This window comes from Eumetopias jubatus, unplaced genomic scaffold (assembly GCF_037043125.1).
Source record: "Eumetopias jubatus isolate StellerSeaLion01/CBP00866 unplaced genomic scaffold, mEumJub1_p1.0 scaffold_3, whole genome shotgun sequence".
Taxonomy (NCBI): Eukaryota; Metazoa; Chordata; class Mammalia; order Carnivora; family Otariidae; genus Eumetopias; species Eumetopias jubatus.
Genome location: NW_028274809.1, coordinates 19,700,974 through 19,718,941, shown reverse-complemented (window position 1 = coordinate 19,718,941; position 17,968 = coordinate 19,700,974). Strand labels below are relative to the sequence as shown.

The window sequence follows — 17,968 nt, the reverse complement described above, 5'->3', positions numbered from 1 at the left end:
ACTTAACCGACTAAGCCACCCAGGCGCCCCTCTTCTGGTTCTTTTCAAGAGGAGTTTGTTCTTACCTACTAGGACAACTTAACCAGATCCTAAATTAGCATGCATCTTAAAGAGGGCTCTCTTTTTCAGGAGGCAAAGGAAACTTGAAAATGCATTTCTAAGACACGTAACTCACCTGGTCTGTTAAGCTGTTGGGAGTAACTGTTATGAAGAGTAAAGTGTGCTTTACCATGGGAAGGCAGAAGAATGTGGCTTATGTAACAAGCATGGTACTAAGTGTCACCGAAGAGGCAAAAGTAGCTTTCTGCCCAACACCCCAGAGTCACACCCTTCAGCTCATTATTAAGGACCACCATCTTGCTGGCTGCCCCCTTGCAGAACCTGGAATCTCTCTATATCCTAGCCTTCTCTTCTCCAGGGGGAATCACCTCAGCTGCTCTATCTTGGGAGCCCTCTCCATGGTCCCGTGCAGACCCCCCAGTTCCCAAGGGGCCAAGGCAGAATGCTAGTAGTCCTCTCTGGTGATGGCTATGGGAAACAGCAGACGCTGTGGAATCAGACATATTTGGCTCTAAATTCTGAATCCTTATGTGATTTGATGCAAGTTTCTTAGCCTCTCTAAGCCTCAAAGTCATCAAACTCAAGCGAAAAGTAAAAAAGAGCTAAAGACTATGTAGATGAAGTGCCTGGCACACTGTGGGCCGTCAGGACGCACGGGTTTCCTTCTCTTCCTCCTTTGATCTGTTATTCTAAGATCACCAGTATTAACCCAGAGCCTTTTGGTCCTCTGTGCTCCTCCAGGTGACTCTGGCACCAGCTGGCGGAGCAGTGGGTAATGATGTCTCTGATGCAAGGCCGTGAGTACCCCAGTAGGAGAGGAGGGTTTCGGGAGACAGCCCAGGGATGGGGAGGAGGGGAGGAGTCTGGACCCCTGTTCAAGAGCTCCTCCTGGGCCCTCCACCCTTCCCGCCAGCTACCCAGCCAGCCCCTTCTTCTCCTGGCCCAGGGCTGCCCATCAATCCAGATTTGCTGCTGATGCAGAAGGGCATGCTGATGCGCAAGGTGAGGTCCAAAAGCTGGAAGAAACTGAGATACTTCAGACTTCAGGATGATGGCATGACAGTCTGGCATGCCCGGCAGGCAGGAGGCACTGCCAAGCCCACCTGTGAGTCACGTGGATGGCTAGGCGTGGGTGTGGTGGGGGGATCAGACTCTGAAGAGCCCAGGTGCTTGAGAGCAGGGGAGGGACCAGGGTCCTACAGTGTGTCCTTGCGCATCTACCTCGGAGGCTGGAAAGTGGGAATTATAACAGTACTTGCCTCTTAAGGCTATTTATGAGGATTCAATCAGTTACTGCATGTAAAAGGCTTAGGAGTGCCCTGGCACATAATAAGGCTCAATAAATCCTAGGTTTTATTTATTATTATTATAGTGAGAGCATGATCTCACGCATCAGACTGCCCAGATCAAAGCCCTGGCTCTGCTACTTTCTAGCTGAGTGGCTTTGGACAAGTTACATTAAACTTCAGTTTCCTCATCTGCAAAATGGGGATTGAATAGTCCCTGCTAGAAGGTTACGGAGACTCAGTAAGTTAATGTACAAGCACCTGGCGTGGCCCCTGAAGCCAGGATGCATTTCACCAATTAGCCACTATGAGGAATATTTTTAAATATCACAAATGCAGCACAACAATGTGCATCCTGTTGACCAGACGCTTTATGACCCCTCTAAAAACGTGATCACAGGACACATCTGAGAGAGCCTGCTTTAGAGACATAATCAAAGCTCACGATCCACAGCAACCCCAGCTGAGGAAAGGGGGTGGAAGAATTTCTCTGGTGCTTTCTTAGACATCTGGAAAGAGGAGGCCCTCAAACCTGGAACGGGGAAATTGAACTTGGACATATCATGCTTTGGTGTAACCGCTTCTACCTTTAAGTGTGTTTCCATCCCATCAGCCCCGCAGTGGTCACCATGTGGACTGGCCATAGAAGGGACCATCCCCTATTTCAGACGAGGGTACTGAGGGGTTAAGTCATTTTGGTCTGTGTCACACTGCCAGCCAGTGGCCTGAAGCCAGGTCTTGCCACTCCCAGCACGGGCCCCTTGGCATGCTGCCTCTGAACATGGCAGCGACTCATGGGGAATCCTGAATCCCAGGGGTCTGCATCTCCCTGTACCCAGTCTTTGGGGGTTTCATCCTGCGGAGGGAGGTTGGGTTTCCTCCTCCCTATGGCTCCTTAAAGGGTCCCTAACCCTTCACCCCTGCAACTCGGCGGACTCTCTTCCCCCCCCCCCCCACCGCGCCCCCTTGTTTCCTCTCTGGTAGTCTCCATCTCTGATGTGGAGACGGTGCGTGAGGGCCACGAGTCCGAGCTGCTGCGGAGCCTGGCCGAGGAGCTCCCCCTGGAGCAGGGCTTCACCATCGTCTTCCACGGCCGCCGCTCCAACCTGGACCTGGTGGCCAACAGCATCGAGGAGGCCAAGATATGGATGCAGGGGCTCCAGCTTTTGGTGGAATTTGTTACCGGCATGGACCAACAGGAGCGGCTGGATCAGTATCAGCAGGATGGAGTCGGAAGGGCTGGGGGGGGGCGGGTGGTGGTGCCAGGGGTCACTGAAGGAGCCAGATGCTGCAGGGCTAGAGATGGGGCCGGGGGTGGGGTGGGGGTTGGCATGCTGTGCTAGGGAGGCCTAAGAGTCCAGATGGGGTGGGCAAGGACAGCTCAGGCCACTGTGAGGCAGAGGATATTGAAGGTGTAATGGAGGCTTGGGATGACAAAGACATAACCAGGCAGAGGGTAGGCAGAAATCAGGCCCTTCAGGACTGGTGGGAGGGATGGTGAGAGACAAAGGACCAAACAAGGTGCTGATCTTGAGAGCCGATCAGAAGATCCCAGTGGCATTAGCTACCGTAGGACTGGGAAGCAGAACTTTGTGGTGTTGACTCATTCAGGTTTCCTAGATTGTATTCACCTTCCATGCCAGGCCGTTTATTCATTTGTTCGTTCGTTCATTCATTCATTCATTCACCATCTATTGAGCAGAAGGTATCAGGCACTGTGCCAGGCTTTAGAGGTACAAATATTAATGAGACTCAGGCATTGTTTTAGTCAGTGGAGAAAATGGAATTGTGTAAATCATCGAAGTACCCTAGAAGTGTTATGGGACTGAAATTATTTGTGGGTGTTCAAAGGAAGGAGAAATATTTAATTCTAGCTGAGAGAGTTCTGAGAAAAACATCAGGGAGGAAGTTGAGTTTGAGCTGAGCCTTGAAAAAGAGTAGAACTTGAACATAAAGAAAGGAGGGGGAAGGCTCTGCTGCCTGAGGGAACAGCATGAGAAAAGTCTCAGAGATAGGACATTGAAGAGCAGGAGGGAGAGTCTGGCTAAAGTACGGGGAGGACAGAGGTCTGTTGAGAAGGCTGCGTGGGGGCCAGATTGTGGGGGTGAAGACCTTCAATCTACGTTAAAAAATTTGGGTTTCTTTCTGCAAGCAACAGGGAGGACCCTGCAGGCACCTGAGCCATGCAGGGACAAGACAGATTGGTGCTCGGGGGAGATTATTCTGGAAGCTAATATGGAAAATGCATTGGCATGGAGGAGAGACTTGTAGCAAAGCTAGGGGAGGCGATGTCAGTGGATGAACATGCACACACATCTGCACACACAAACACACACAGTGCTTTTGCCTTGACTCACACCTGGATGGCTGAGTGACTGGTTCCAGCGTGGAGACAGGAACCAGGATGGTAGGATGAGTTTCCACGAAGTCCAGCGGTTACTGCACCTGATGAATGTGGAAATGGACCAAGAATATGCCTTCCAGCTTTTCCAAGTGAGTCTTTTAGGGAAGGATTTTCAGAAGCCAGCCAAGGCCGTGTTCTCACGTGGCCAGATGTACCTGGCCCTATTCAGCATCACTCTTTGTTGAATCTCTCCTATGTGCCCTACCACTATGCCAGGCTCGATGGAAAGTGTAGGGCATGGTTCTCACCCTTCAGTCTTCTTAGAAAGACAATTCATAGTCTTATGAAGGGTAAACAACCATACGTTACTGTGTCAGACCTCAAGGACCTCTCTGTCCATGGCCAGAACTTCCCAGGTGCCTAGTAACAATGGAAAAGTCCAACTGGAATGTGAATAAAATAGGAGGAGGGATTTTTAAACTCTTAGGCACTTGTTGGGGCATTTAACCCTTTCTGATTGAAAGTTTTCTCTACCAGCAAATGGTACGGCTGCCATGTTGCTTTTTACTTACCGAAGCGGCTTCTATGAACACAAAGTGTCAGGAGTTCTGGGAGAATTTTGCAGAAAGATGTTTGTATCCACCTGTCAGCAAGATTGCTCTTACAGGACAGGTCAAAGCCACACAATGTGCTCTTAAAAGGATTTTTTCACCATCCTCTAAACCCTTGCTTGCAGGCAGCAGACACATCCGAGTCTGGGACTCTGGAGGGAGAAGAGTTTGTAGAGTTCTATAAGGCGCTGACTAAACGTACTGAGGTGTACGAGCTGTTTGAAAACTTTTCGGCTGATGGGCAGAAGTTGACCCTGCTGGAATTTGTGGATTTCCTCCAAGAGGAGCAGAAAGAAGGAGAGCGAGCTTCTGACCTTGCTCTGGACCTCATCGACCGCTACGAGCCCTCAGATAGTGGTAAGAGGGCCAGGGTGGAGAGGCACTGGGCATGGGCGAGGAGGGGGGACCTTAGAAAGGTCCAGAGACAAGCCACCTTCTGCCTAACTCAGGGAAGGCTGAGCCCACACCTGCCCCAGCCCCTGTGCAAGCATCTTCATCTCATTCAACTACTCCCTGGGAAGGAGAGCAGCAGTTTCCTGCCCAGATAAGACAGGAGTCTCCTCTGTAATGCTGTATCTCTCAGGAGGAAGAACATTCCACAAGTCTCCTTTCCTCCACTATGCTCATGCTTCACTTTCAGAATCAGTTCGTCCTGATGTCAGCATTTGTCCCCAGCGGAAAAGGGAGATCCTTGGTCCTCTACTCTTGGCTTCTTCTCTTCTAGCGCCTAATTCCTTTCTTCCAGCTCTCTTCATGGTTCCTGTTTGCTGTCTCTTTAAATGCTGGCTCTCTGCCCCTTCCTGGGCTTTCTCCAAATTCTCCAAGTGGTTCTTGAGTGGCTAAGCCTCTGGGCCAGGAAGCTAGTCAGTCCCCGGCTGAGGGGGTGAGGAGGAGGCTTTCTTTCAGCAAAAGCACAGCTCAAATACGCCCTTTCTCCTTGCCCCTTCAATAGACATCGCCCTGCCCTCCATTCCCTTCAGAATATGAGGAATTTACATTAATAATAAATGATTTACAAGTTACTTTCACATCACTTACTTCCTCTAACCTTCACTACAATCTTGTAAATCAGGAGAATAATCCTTATTCAGCCTCTGCTAAGTATCACATTAATGTGCTAACATCTCTACATGTCTTTTCTCATCATTCCAATGACCAGTTGAAGTGGCTTCTGTTATTAAGTCAGTTGTGCAAAAGAGGAAAACTCGGATTTAGAAAGATCAAATGACTTGCTCAAAGCCAAAGCCTAATGAGAGGAGGAATTGGGATTCAAACCCGGGCCACCTGACCCTTACCTAATACCTCTGTTGAGCATGAGGATTAGAGATGAGATGGATGAGAGGCGCCTGGGTGGTTCAGTTGGTTAAGCGCCTGCCTTCAGCTCAGGCCATGATCCCGGGGCCCTGGGATCTGAGTTCTGGATCAGGCTCCTTGCTTAGCGGGGAGTCTCTATCTCCCTCCCTCTCCCTCCGCTCTTCTCCCTCTGCTCCTCGCCCCTGCTCTTGTACTTGTGCACTTGCTCGCACACACTCTCTCTCTCTCAAATAAATAAAATCTTAAAAAAAAGAGAGAGATGAGATGAATGAGAGCTGGATAAATGACCCACATTTCCTAGGTCTCAACTCCCACTCCTTTTATTCATTCATTCACTCACTACTTCAGCTAACGCTTATTAAACCCCTGTAATGGGCCAGGACTTTTGCTCAGCCCCAGAGATACAGCAGAAGGTCCGACAAGAACGCTGCCCTCATGGAACTGAGACTCAAACAGAAAGGGTTGGAATCCCTGATTCCAGATTCATGTCTGTGCTCAGAGAAGAAAGGGGGCTGTAAAGCAATCATTTCGGAAAAATGAATAGAATAAGAATGCCTGAGGATTAAGAAATAGGATCTTCTTTTTTTTTTTTTTTTAAGGATTTTATTTATTTATTTGACACAGAGAGAGAGAGAGGAATCACAAGTAGAGCGGCAGGCAGAGGGAGAGGGAGAAGCGGGCTCCCTGTTGAGCAGGGAGCCTGATGCGGGGCTCAATTCCAGGACCCTGGGATCATGACCTGAGCCAAAGGCAGACACTTAACTGACTGAGCCACCTAGGCCCCCCAAGAAATAGGAACTTCTATCTCCAGTGCAGGATCCAGTAGACATCAGTTACATTTATTCTACCACCTGCCCCTCTGGGTGGTGTTCCCTCCCCTGCACTCAACCGTCAGGTACAATATTCTGGCTGCAGAGGATAGTCTGTGCCAGGAAACCCGGGCTCAAGGCCCCACTCTGCTGCTTACTAACTGAGTCACCCTGGGCAAGCTGCTTAATCTAGCAGGGGCTCGATTTTCTCATTTGTAAAATAATTGGTGATCGAATGAAATGACATACACGAAAAGTATCTGGCAACTGTGGATTTTCTCTCACAATTTAAGTTCTTACTGTTAAGAATAAAACCTCCTGCCTGACTTCCTGCCGCTCTCCACCATCTGTAGCCTTGTCAAAGCGGGAGCAACGAAGCTGGTCATTAGAGTCGAGTTGCTCCACCTCCCACGGGAGCCCCCCTGCAGCAATGTTGCCCTCAGTGAGACTGCACGGCCTGGTGGGACTGGCGTGGCTCAGACACCTGACGTCCGGGGTTCAAATCCCAGCTCCTTCACTTACTAGTTATGTTACCTAACCTCTCAGGGCAGATTATATTCTATCTACCTCATCACGTTGGCGAGAACACTAAGAGAGATGCTGCACGGGACGTCCTGGGCACAGAGCAAGTGCTCAGTACTAGTCATTGTTGTTGGTATTGTATGAAGCCCATGCTGACATGGGTGAGGGCTGTGGCAGGAGTGACAGGGCCCTGCCCTCAAACAGAGGGTGTGTTGTAGTCCAGGGGTATATTGGATGACCACTCTGCAGAACACCATATGGGAACTGGTGAGAGGAAGAAACCCTCAGGTCATAGTTGGCATCAGCCTCACAGGCCAGGGAATAAAACACAGGTACCTTGGTCGTGTCGCTCAAGAGTCTTCGACTTTGTTCCTCTCTGGGCTCAGTTTCCCCATATATAAAATTAACCCTTTATACCGAATACTATGCTGTCCTTTATGGTAACCATGAGCTCTTTGTGACTATTTTTTTAAAGTTTTTTTTTTTTTTTTTACGATTTTTATTTATTTGAGAGAGAGAGAGAGAGAGAGATAAAGAGCTTGAGTGCGGGTGCTCACATGAGCAGGGGGAAGAGCAGAGGGGGACGGAGAGGGACAAGCGGACTCCAGGCTGAGTGCAGAACACCGAGCCCGATATGGCGCTCAATCCCACAACCCCAAGATCATGACGTGAGCTGGAACCAAGAATGGATGCTCAATTGACTGAGCCGCCCCACTGTGTGACTATTTAAATTTAAATTAACAGGGTCCTTGTGTGACTATCAGTTAAGCTTCGGACTCTTGATTTTGGCTCAGGTCATGATCTCAGGGTTGTGAGATTGAGCCCCGTATTGGGCTCTGTGCTCAGCAGAGTCTGCTTGGGATTCTCTCTCTCCCTCACCTTCTGCTCCTGGCCCCCCGCTCTTGCGCACACGCACATGCATACATGCTCTATCTAAAAAAAACAAATAAAATCTTAAAAATAACATAAATTTAAATTAACTAAAATTGGGGTGCCTGGCTGGCTCAGTTGGAAAAGCATGCGACTCTTGATCTCACTTTAGGTGTAGGGATTACTTAAATGAATAAATAAATAAAAAGTTGCAATTAATTAATTAAAATCAAAACTTTAAATTCAGTTCTTCAGTCACACAGCCACATCTCAAGTGCTCAGTAGCCATATGTGCCTAGAGGCTGCCACACTGGACCGCACAGGACAGAACATTTCCATCATGGCGGAAGGTTCTGTTGGATCTGGTGAACTAGAATGATCTTAATGCCTCTCCTCGTAGCTTTAACTCTCTCTGAGGGTGGGGATGATTGAAATGACAGACAGTGGGTGGGGCACGTTTGGGATCTGGAGGCTGAGAATGGACACCATCTGAAAGGCAGGACCCTGGAGAGGGGCGAGGTGCAGGATGGGCTAGAGGTGTGCTGGGCTGCCCTCGCTCAGAGCTTCTCACTCTAGCCTTCCCCTACTCCACACCTTAGGCAAATTGCGACATGTGCTGAGCATGGATGGCTTCCTCAGCTATCTCTGCTCGAAGGATGGAGATATCTTCAACCCGACCTGCCTCCCCATCTACCAGGATATGACTCAACCCCTGAACCACTACTACATCAACTCCTCTCACAACACCTACCTCGTGGGGGACCAGCTTTGTGGCCAGAGCAGCGTCGAGGGATATATACGGTGCAGTGGGAAAGAAGGGGAAAGGGCTCCAGTTCATGAGAAGTGGCCGTCTGTTCTATCAGTGGATAACAGGGAATGAAAAGATGTTGTGGGGGGCTTGGGGCTGAGGACCCCTGGATACGTGAGAGACTTGGAAGAGATGTTGAAGACTGACAGGAGAGTAGTATTGAAACTCTGTGGGCAAATGGAGCTTCTCTCTCTTTCATAGGCTGTGAAACTCTCTTGGAACTCAGAGGTCCTGGAAGATTTATTTTGAACAAATAAACTAAACGTTACATGGAAGGCGGTATAGAGCATAGAAGTTAGAAACATAGGTTCTGGAGTCAGACCATATGAGCTCAAATCCTAGCTCTCTCACTGGTACTCTGGTTCTAAGTATTTAACTTCTCTGTGCCTCAGTATCCCCATCTATGAAATATGATAACATTGCCTATTCTGTCTGAGTTGTTTTGAGGATTAAATGAGATAATCCATGTGTTAATAGCTAATAAGTGATATCTGCTTTTATCGTGATTAATCGTGGATTGGATCAAAGAGTCAAGATATCTTTGCAGTGGCAGCAACTGAACTAGTAGCTTCAGGGTATAAAAGATGAGTGGAACATATTGCTTCTGCCCTAGGAAGTCTAGTAGAGAAAATAAAGTATAAATTTACTGAGAGTTTGAGGGGCGCCTGGCTGGCTCAGTCGGTAGAGCATGCAACTCTTGATCTCGGGGCAACTCTTGATCTCGGGGCAACTCTTGATCTCGGGGTCCTGAGTTCAAGCCCCATGTTGGGCATAGAGCTTACTTTAAAAACAAACAAACAAACAAACAAACAAACAAACAAAATTACTGAGAGTTTGACTAAGTCAGGTGTTGCAGAATGATATACAACCAGAACACCAGAAGCATCATGAGGCAGTATGTGATGACTTGCTGAAGGAAGATTGTGAGTTGGGGAGGGTGGGGGGTGGAGGTAGTGAGCCATAGCAGTATCTTGGTGGACAGAGAAGGGTCTGCGGAGATGTAGCTTGAGGGGGCCTTGACAACTAAATGCCAGTGAGCACTGCTCTCTCCAGAGTAGGGAGAGAGTCCCTAGACGGAAGATAAGAGCTTGACCTCTCTGTCCCTGGGGGCTTGGGGTTCTTGCAGGGCCCTGAAGAGGGGGTGCCGCTGCGTGGAGGTGGATATATGGGATGGACCTAGCGGGGAACCTATCGTTTACCATGGACACACCCTGACCTCCCGCATCCCATTCAAAGATGTCGTGGCCACTGTAGCCCAGTACGCCTTCCAGGTAGGAGTCCCGGGATGGGCGTACTGGTGAGGGAAGATGATCTGAGGGAAGAGTGGCTGGCTCTGCATCTGGGGAAGGTAGATGGATGCAAGGGAGGTTATGTCAAATGGCAGAGATGTTCAAGAGATTTTAACTGTGAAGCATCAGGCAAATATTAAGGGATTATGAATAAGGGTTGGATGTGTCACTAGTAATTAGTAGTCCTAGAGGTAATTGCTAGAGCTCAGTGACTATTACTTCTAACAACTGTCACCCATCTCGGAGAGGGTGGTTAAGGAAACCGAGAAAGTGGTGGGTAGGGCTGGGGGAAAACAGGAGTCTGGAGAGGAGAGTGTAACATGAACACATAATCAGGGGAATGGCCTAGCTGTCCCACACTGAGCCTAAAAACTCAAAGGTCCCAGAGGGACCTGGGTCACACCTGGTATAGGTCTGAGATTTGGGATCCCAACAGTGACTTTGAGATGTGAGGTGGGCCCCAGACCCAGCAAGACCTCCTTGATGTCCCGAATCGGGTCAGAGAGGGGTTTAGCAATCAGGGTACTCTGAGTGAGTCACCGGGGAGGGGGGGGTCCGGAGAAGCAGGGAGGTTGCATGCTTTAGACCTCTGGCTCTAGCGTTCCTTCCCTTCCCCATCAGACCTCAGACTATCCAGTCATCTTGTCCCTGGAGAACCACTGCAGCTGGGAGCAGCAGCAGGTCATGGCCTGCCATCTGACCGAGATCTTGGGGGAGCAACTGCTGAGCACTACCTTGGATGGGCTTCTGCCCACTCAGCTGCCCTCACCTGAGGTAGGCGCCCTGTTCCCCCAGCCCGGGCTCTGCTGTGGCTTGCATTCCCTCCCTACTGTGCCCCTCCGTGCCCCTCCTGTTCCCTTATTCTCACCCTTACATGGACCATCTTGCTCTTTAATATCCTTGGAGACAACTCTAATTTTCCAAAAGTCCAATAAAATGCAGAATTGTTTATCGTTTTCTAAATTTGAAATCAATTGTTTACTTCTTATTTCTTTTTTCAATGGAAATATCTTGATTTTTTTCCCCAGATAGTTCATAGTTGTTGTAGAACGTACAGACAATAGAGAGAAAAGGAAATCCCCCCACCATAATCTCAACCTCTCCCATAACAGGTGTTAAGAGATTTTTGTAAATGCTTATATAAACATATATGTGTATATATATTCACACTTTAAAAAATGCTTGGGGTCATTTTCTATATCCCTTTTATATCTCACATACAATATATATCATGGATGTCTTTTCACGTATAATTTTTTTCCTTTTAATAGCTCTGTGGTATTCCATTTTCTTTTATGAACCATTATCTATTCAACCAGTAAATGGTAAACATTCAGGTTGTTGGTAATTGTTCACTTGTACATACAGCTTTGTCCATCTACTCTTTCTTTCTTTAAAAAGATTTATTTATTTGAGAGAAAGAGGGATAGAGAGTGCAAGTGTGCGGGGGTGGGTGGGGAGGGGCAGGGGGAGAGAATCTCAAACAGACTCCCCGCTGAGCACGGAGCCTGACACGGGGCTCAATCCCACGACCCTGAGATCATGACCTGAGCCAAAATCAAGAGTCGGATGCTTAACCAACTGAGCCACCCTGGCGCCCCATTTACTCTTTCTTTGAGATGGACTCCTAGAAGTAAATTGCTGGGTTGAAGAGTTTGCATGTTGATATTTTGGTTGTTACTGCCAAGTTGCCCTCTGGAAAAAAATAGCAAATTGCACTCTGACCAACAGTGTAAGAGACGGGCCACACATATCTCCAGTAGTAAGATGATTCATAGTGGCAAATGTGGAAAGAAAAAAGTCAAGTTTTTAAAAAAGAAAAGTCTATATTTTCTTCTTTTGAATTAATTGATATTATTTACCCACTTTTATTGGAGTTTATAATCTTTATTGGTATATAACAAGTTTTTAAATGTTAAAGACATTGATGCTTTGGGAAATTTGTTTTTGCATTCTTTGCTTTTGTCTTATAGCATCTTCTGCCCTATAGAGGATTTTAAGCTTTATGTAGTCAAATTGGCCAGTGCTTTTTATGCCTTCTGAGTTATCATCTCCTGTTTCTTTTCTTTTCTTTTCTTTTCTTTTCTTTCCTTTTTTGAGAGAGAGAGAGCGGGGGGGGGGGGTTGGGGGCGGACAGAGGGAGAGGGAGAGAATCTCAAGCAGACTCCTTGCCGAACGCAGAACCCAACACAGGGCTTGATCTCAGGACCCTGAGGTCATGATCTGAGCCAAAACCAAGAGTAGGATGCTTAACCGACTGAGCCACCCACACACCCCTCATCTCCTGTTTCTAAAGGCTTTTCCCACTTTAAGATTATTCAAAAAGATTCTCTATTTTTTTTTAAAGATTTTATTTATTTATTTGACAGAGAGAGACACAGCAAGAGAGGGAACACAAGCAGGGGGAGTGGCAGAGGGAGAAGCAGGCTTCCCACGGAGCAGGGAGCCCGATGCGGGGCTCGATCCCAGGACCCTGGGATCACGACCTGAGCCGAAGGCAGACGCTTAACGACTGAGCCACCCAGGCGCCCCAAAAAGATTCTCTATTTTCTTCTAATACTCTTGTGTCCATTATATTTACATGTAAATCTTTAATCTGGGAGGAATCTCTCTGTGTCAAGAGTGAGATATTTTTTGTTTTGTATTGTTTTCCAATTGGATGGAGATGTGACAAGTTGGCTTAACAATAGGGAATCCCTACTGTGTGTATCAAGCGGCCCTACTGTATCAAGCGGCCCTACTGTGTATATCAAGCGGCCCTCCTGTGGGGACTTCTGGCCCCTCACTTCCTCTGCCTGTGAGAACAGTGGGAGGTGCATGGCCCCCAGAGCAGACAGGTAAAGGAGTCCCTTCATTTCTGTCTCCAGGAGCTTCGGGGGAAGATCTTGGTGAAGGGGAAGAAGTTAAGGACACTTGAGGAGGATCTTGAGGAAGAGGAAGAGGAGGAAGAGCTAGAGTCTGAACTGGAGAGAGAGCAGGAAGCTGACCCGGAGCTGGAGGCCCAGCTGGAGGCTGAGCCCCAGGAGTTGAGCCCACGCAGTAAGGACAAAAAGAAGGAGAAGGTGGGCCAGGAGAGTGGTCTTTCTGCTCTAGCATTTGGTCAGTCTGTACTATAAGCTGAGTTCATGTGTGGAGAGACTAGAGCCAGGCAGGGTGGAGGGCCGAGGAGCAAAATGCCCCTTGCCCCCAATAAAAGAGGTGTAAGGATGCGTGCATGACATCACGACATATTGTCATATGTAGATAGATTACAGTGGCTTTCCAACTTCTTTGGGCCATGGAATCGTTTTTGAATGAAATCTTATATGAGAGCTCTGTATACAAAAGAGATCAATGCGGAGCCATCCTAGTTGAAGCACCCATTTGGCTCTCTCGGGTCCCCTGTCGACTCCTGAGACATCTTTGTACTTCTTCTCAGTCTCTTTAAATTAAGGCCAGTTTGAAAAACACTGCTGTGTGTGTGTGTGTGTGACAGAGAGAGAGAGTGTGTACACCCTGCACTGTTGTATTGGGGACGTAGGGCTCCTGAAGTGACTGCTGTGACCTCACCTGAAATGGGCTTAGAGAAAGCTTCTTGGAAAAGGTGAGTCTGAGAAGGGGCCAGAAGTAGCCAAAAAGGAGGAGCAGAAAGAGTTGGGGAAGGTGAAGGCTCTACGAAGACTGTGCCGAAGTGGTCTGGTTCATCTCCCTGTGGGGAAGGGGTGCCATTGGTGGGGCCGCCAAGATCCTGGTTAGAAGTCTGCCTTTCTCCTCGTGCACTTCCCTGACTTAGCTGACTAACTTCTAGCTTACCCTCTCCTCTCCGGGGCTGTGGTGTCTAACCTGCTACCATGTCCAGGGAAGGAAATGGGAATGCAGAAGATTATAACGATATTACCCTGGGACCCTCACATCCTTCTGGCACGACTTTCCTGGCCATTTGCATACCTCGACATATCTGTCTGGGTCCGTGTACATTTTGACCAAACTATACTATTAAATTGTTTTAAAAGATGAGAGGTAGAGAGGAGGACACCTCTCTGCTTAAAAGTAATCATTAAGAACCTGTTACCCAGAAAGTAACAGTAGGGCAGACCCTTTAAGCCCAGAGGATGAAACCGATCCCATGAGGGTATGTAGACTGCCTTTATTCCCATTCCCATCCCCAGGTTGTGATGTGTCCGCTGTTTTGTCCGCCTGTCTGTTGTGAGGTTGTGGTTCAGGCTCCTATTTCCAAGCCTGGGCCCCTTCTCTTTCCCAAGCAGGTGAGGCAGGAGGGAGAACGCAAAGGGGAGGCAGCGGGCAGAGGCTTAGGTTGGACGGGGAAATTCAGATCCTGGCCATCGCTTCTTTCCTTCTCAGACCCCTGAGGGTTCAATGCCGTCTTCCTCTCTACTTTCTCTTTTTCCAGAGATCCAAACCCATCTTGTGTCCATCCCTCTCTGCCCTGGTTGTCTACTTGAAGTCTGTCTCATTCCACAGCTTCACTCATTCAAGGGAACACTACCGCTTCTATGAGACCTCATCTTTCTCTGAAACTAAGGCCAGAAGCCTCATCAAGGAGGCTGGTCAGGACCAAAATGGAGGGCCAGGGAGGGAAGTAGGATGGGTAGGGTCAGGCTGCTGGGCAGGCACATGAGTCCCAAGAAAGAGGACCAAGGGGCTGAGGGGGGATGAGGGAGCTAAGCGACTCCTCAGAGCAGGTACAGGGTCAGGAGCTCTGAGCAGGGGGCCCAAGGCTCCAGGGGGGAGGAGAGCTGGGGGAGACGGTCAGCATGGAACAGACAGGCCCAGTGAAGCTTTCTGGGCCTGGCCTCAGGAGATGCTGGAGACAAGAGTCAAGTGGGTAGGTGGTGAACCTGAGGCCAGGGAAGTGGGGGGGGGGTCATCTCCCCACTACGCCCTTTATACAGGCAATGAGTTTGTGCAGCACAACGCCTGGCAGCTAAGCCGTGTGTATCCCAGTGGCCTGAGGACAGATTCGTCCAACTACAACCCCCAGGAACTCTGGAACGCAGGCTGCCAGATGGGTGAGGGGGTGGCGGGGACAGGGAAGAGGGAGTGGAAGGGCAACAGGGGGGGTTACCTGCCCCGGTGGCAGGAGGGCCAGGGAATGCTTTGAAGGGTGCTAGGCGAAGAAAGATGCAATCTGGGGGGGGGGGGTTGTTCCCAGCGGGCCCTTTGATACCCAATCCATCTCCTTCATTCCCTGAAAGAGGGGCTAGAGGGCTCCTGAGATGTATGCTTCCCTTCCTCTCTCCTGGGGCCCTCAGTGGCCATGAATGTGCAGACCGCGGGGCTTGAGATGGACATCTATGATGGGCTCTTCCGCCAGAACGGTGCCTGCGGCTACGTGCTGAAGCCTGACTTCCTGCGTGATGTCCAAAGCTCCTTCCACCCCGAGTGGCCCATCAGCCCTTTCAAAGCCCAGACCCTCCTAATCCAGGTACCACGGAGAGAGAAACCACAGGACGAACCTAGGGTAGCCAGGATGGGTAGCCGGGGGCAGGGCGGGGGGGGGGGGGGCGGCGGTAGCTGGCAGGAACGTAGTGGGTGAAGAATTCCTCAAGAGAGGCAGGATAGCCTGACTGTGAACCGTGGGGATCTGGGAGCCAGCTGCCTAGGTTTGAACCCATTCACTAGTCGTGTTAACTCTGGGCAAGTTCCGGAACCTTGGGCTCCTCACCTGCAAAATGGGAGGAATGCCACTCCCCAGCCTACAGGGTTGCTGTGATCATGAGTCTAGAGGTGCCCACAACAATGCCTGGGGCAGAGTCAGGGCTGTAAAGGGTTTGCTGAACATACCTACTTTCAAACCTCGTGCAATTTCTACTCGGGTGCATCTTAAATTGCAGCTAGGTTACTAGAAGAGAATATATTACTCAAAGCCAGAAGCTATAGCGCCAGGTCCTGAGACACCAGCCCCCGCCACCCCCCTCCCCGCGGGGCTGGGATGAACAGGGACTAGTGAGGTCCCAGAGTCCTGCTTGCAGGTGATCAGCGGGCAGCAACTCCCCAAGGACGACATGAGTAAAGAGAGGTCCATTGTGGATCCACTGGTGAGAGTGGAGATCTTTGGCGTCCGCCCTGACACAACCAGGCAAGAGACCAGCTACGTGGAGAACAATGGTGAGGCTGGGCGCTGCTGGGCAGGGTGGAGGGGCGGGGGGAGGAGCGTGGCTGCTTCCCTACCCAGCTGCCCTCCATGAAGCACAGTCCCTGTCCCCACCCCCTCTCCCACCTCCATGGGAGGCAGTGTGGAACGGGACAAAGAATGAGGGCTTGGACATCTTGGATCTGAATCCTGGCCCCTCACTTACGTGCTCCGGTGACCTGGGCAAATTGCTTACCCACTCTGCACCGCAGTCCCCTCACCTGTAACATGCCGATCGCTGTGAAAATTGTGGGACACAAGGATGCGCCTAAAGCAGCCAACAAGGTCTATTCCTTCACTCCCTCTCTCCCTCACCCCCACCTCAGGTTTTAATCCATATTGGGGGCAGACGCTAAGCTTCCGGGTCCTGGTGCCCGAACTGGCCCTGCTGCGTTTTGTGGTCAAGGATTACAACCGGAAATCCCGAAATGAATTTATCGGGCAGTACACAGTGCCTTGGACCTGCATGCAGCAAGGTGGGCCAGTCCTTCGACCCCTGGCCAACGCCACCCGGGCTCTGGCTGTCCTTCTAATGCCCTCCTCCTGTCCCTCTCCAGGCTACCGCCACATACACCTGCTCTCCAAGGACGGCATCAGCCTCCATCCAGCTTCCATCTTCGTGCATATCAGCATCCGGGAAGGGTTGGAGGGGGATGAATCCTAAGGTGGGCACTTCCTGGGAAGGGTGGGTGCACTGGCCTGAGGTGGTAAGAACAACCTGGAAGGATGCTCCAGAAAGCAAACCGGGGTGGTAAGAATCAAGTTTTGGATTGTGCATTCCTAAGCACAAAATTACCTCACCCTTCCTAACAAGCCAATCTAGGACCTGATTTTTCACTCTCTCTCTTCCCCTTCTTCGTTTTTACAAGTCTGTGGTATCATTTCTACCCCCTTCCTTCACATACTCTATACTGGACTTCCTTCCTTTCTCTTGCCATAGGCTCAATCCCCTACACAGATCTAGGACTAATCTCTCTCATCAACCCTGGCTCAAAGGCTGGCTGCAACCCAGAGAGGGGCTTGGAGCAGAAGGACACAAAGAGGCATTATCCCCTCCACCCTAACTTCCTCTAAGCCCAGAGCCAAGGAAAAGATCAATCAAGCCTCAAGGCTCCCCAGGCAAAGGGTGGGGAAGGACACCGTACCCTAAGACCATACTGTGACATTCAGGAGAATACTGCATAACCCTGAGTCCCCACTGGATTGCTCTCTTTTGGCGCCACCTGTATAAATAGAGCTTTTCTACCCAGTTTGGCTTGAGTATGGTCTGTTGCTGGGCAAGAAAAGGACATATGAAGGTTGGGGGACATTTGAGGAAGACAGGTGGGGCAGGGAAAGGGTAGAAAAATAAGTTTCCAGCACCCCCCCCCACATGTGCTACATAGAAGGGTACAGAAATATGGCTCTAAGGGCAAAAGGAGGAGACAAAGGGTTATGTGATCCAAGCCCTCCCGAGAGTTCGCCTGGAATAGTCCTGGTTTATGTCTACTGTCCCGATATAATGATTAAAAGTACCCTTCTTCATTTTCCCAGTGTGTCCCAGTTTCAGTGATTAAGCATACGGTCACCGTGAGGTACTCACAGAATTCTGGATTAGAGGTTCTCCCTGGACCCCCCGTCTCCCCCAAGTCCCATGCCTTTCACACTGTCTTGTGCTTTAACTCCCGTGCAGCTGCCGAGCCAGGCTGAGGATAGAGGCTGAATTAAAGCTGCTTCCAGGGGCAGGGAGGGCTTCTTGGGTCTACAGGTAGACCAAGGGGCTCAGAAATAAGGAGCAGGGAAAGGGCCAAGACAGGCTCAAGGACAGAGAGAGAAGGCAGACCCGGGAACGTTTCGGAATCCCTCAGCGAAGATGAAAGGAGACCAAGGGGAGGCAGAGGTCTGAGAAGGAACCAGGGCGGACCGGCAGGACAGCCTGGCCG

General features: G+C 49.9%; 1 protein-coding gene across 4 annotated transcripts; it reads left to right on the top strand.

Moving 5' to 3' along the window:
• Positions 1–835: 835 nt before the first annotated feature.
• On the top strand, positions 836–17,289 carry PLCD4 (phospholipase C delta 4). Of its 4 annotated transcripts, XM_088021555.1 has the most exons (17): positions 836–857; positions 1,007–1,165; positions 2,331–2,559; positions 3,528–3,529; positions 3,706–3,839; positions 4,427–4,658; positions 8,416–8,617; positions 9,751–9,895; positions 10,535–10,687; positions 12,781–12,975; positions 14,062–14,157; positions 14,304–14,460; positions 14,806–14,922; positions 15,166–15,338; positions 15,874–16,021; positions 16,373–16,522; positions 16,604–17,289. In XM_088021555.1, exons 1-17 carry the CDS (start codon positions 836–838, stop codon positions 16,708–16,710), a joined length of 2,421 nt encoding a protein of 806 aa, XP_087877681.1. In that variant the 3' UTR covers positions 16,711–17,289. The 4 variants fall into 4 exon arrangements, with proteins under 4 accessions (XP_087877681.1, XP_087877680.1, XP_087877682.1 ...); XM_088021554.1 differs by lacking the exon at positions 3,528–3,529 and having other exon boundaries at positions 3,710–3,839; positions 15,886–16,021; XM_088021556.1 differs by lacking the exons at positions 3,528–3,529; positions 14,062–14,157 and having other exon boundaries at positions 3,710–3,839; positions 15,886–16,021.
• The last annotated feature ends 679 nt before the right edge of the window (positions 17,290–17,968 follow it).

What these genes read in the sequence shown, in the direction of transcription:
- PLCD4 (XM_088021555.1), top strand. Translation starts at nt 836, where the DNA reads ATGATGTCTCTGATGCAAGGCC. An exon ending in CTCAGCTGCCCTCACCTGAG is followed by an intron (nt 10,688 to 12,780) that starts GTAGGCGCCCTG and finishes TTCTGTCTCCAG; the next exon opens with GAGCTTCGGGGGAAGATCTT. An exon ending in CAGCTACGTGGAGAACAATG is followed by an intron (nt 16,022 to 16,372) that starts GTGAGGCTGGGC and finishes CCCCCACCTCAG; the next exon opens with GTTTTAATCCATATTGGGGG.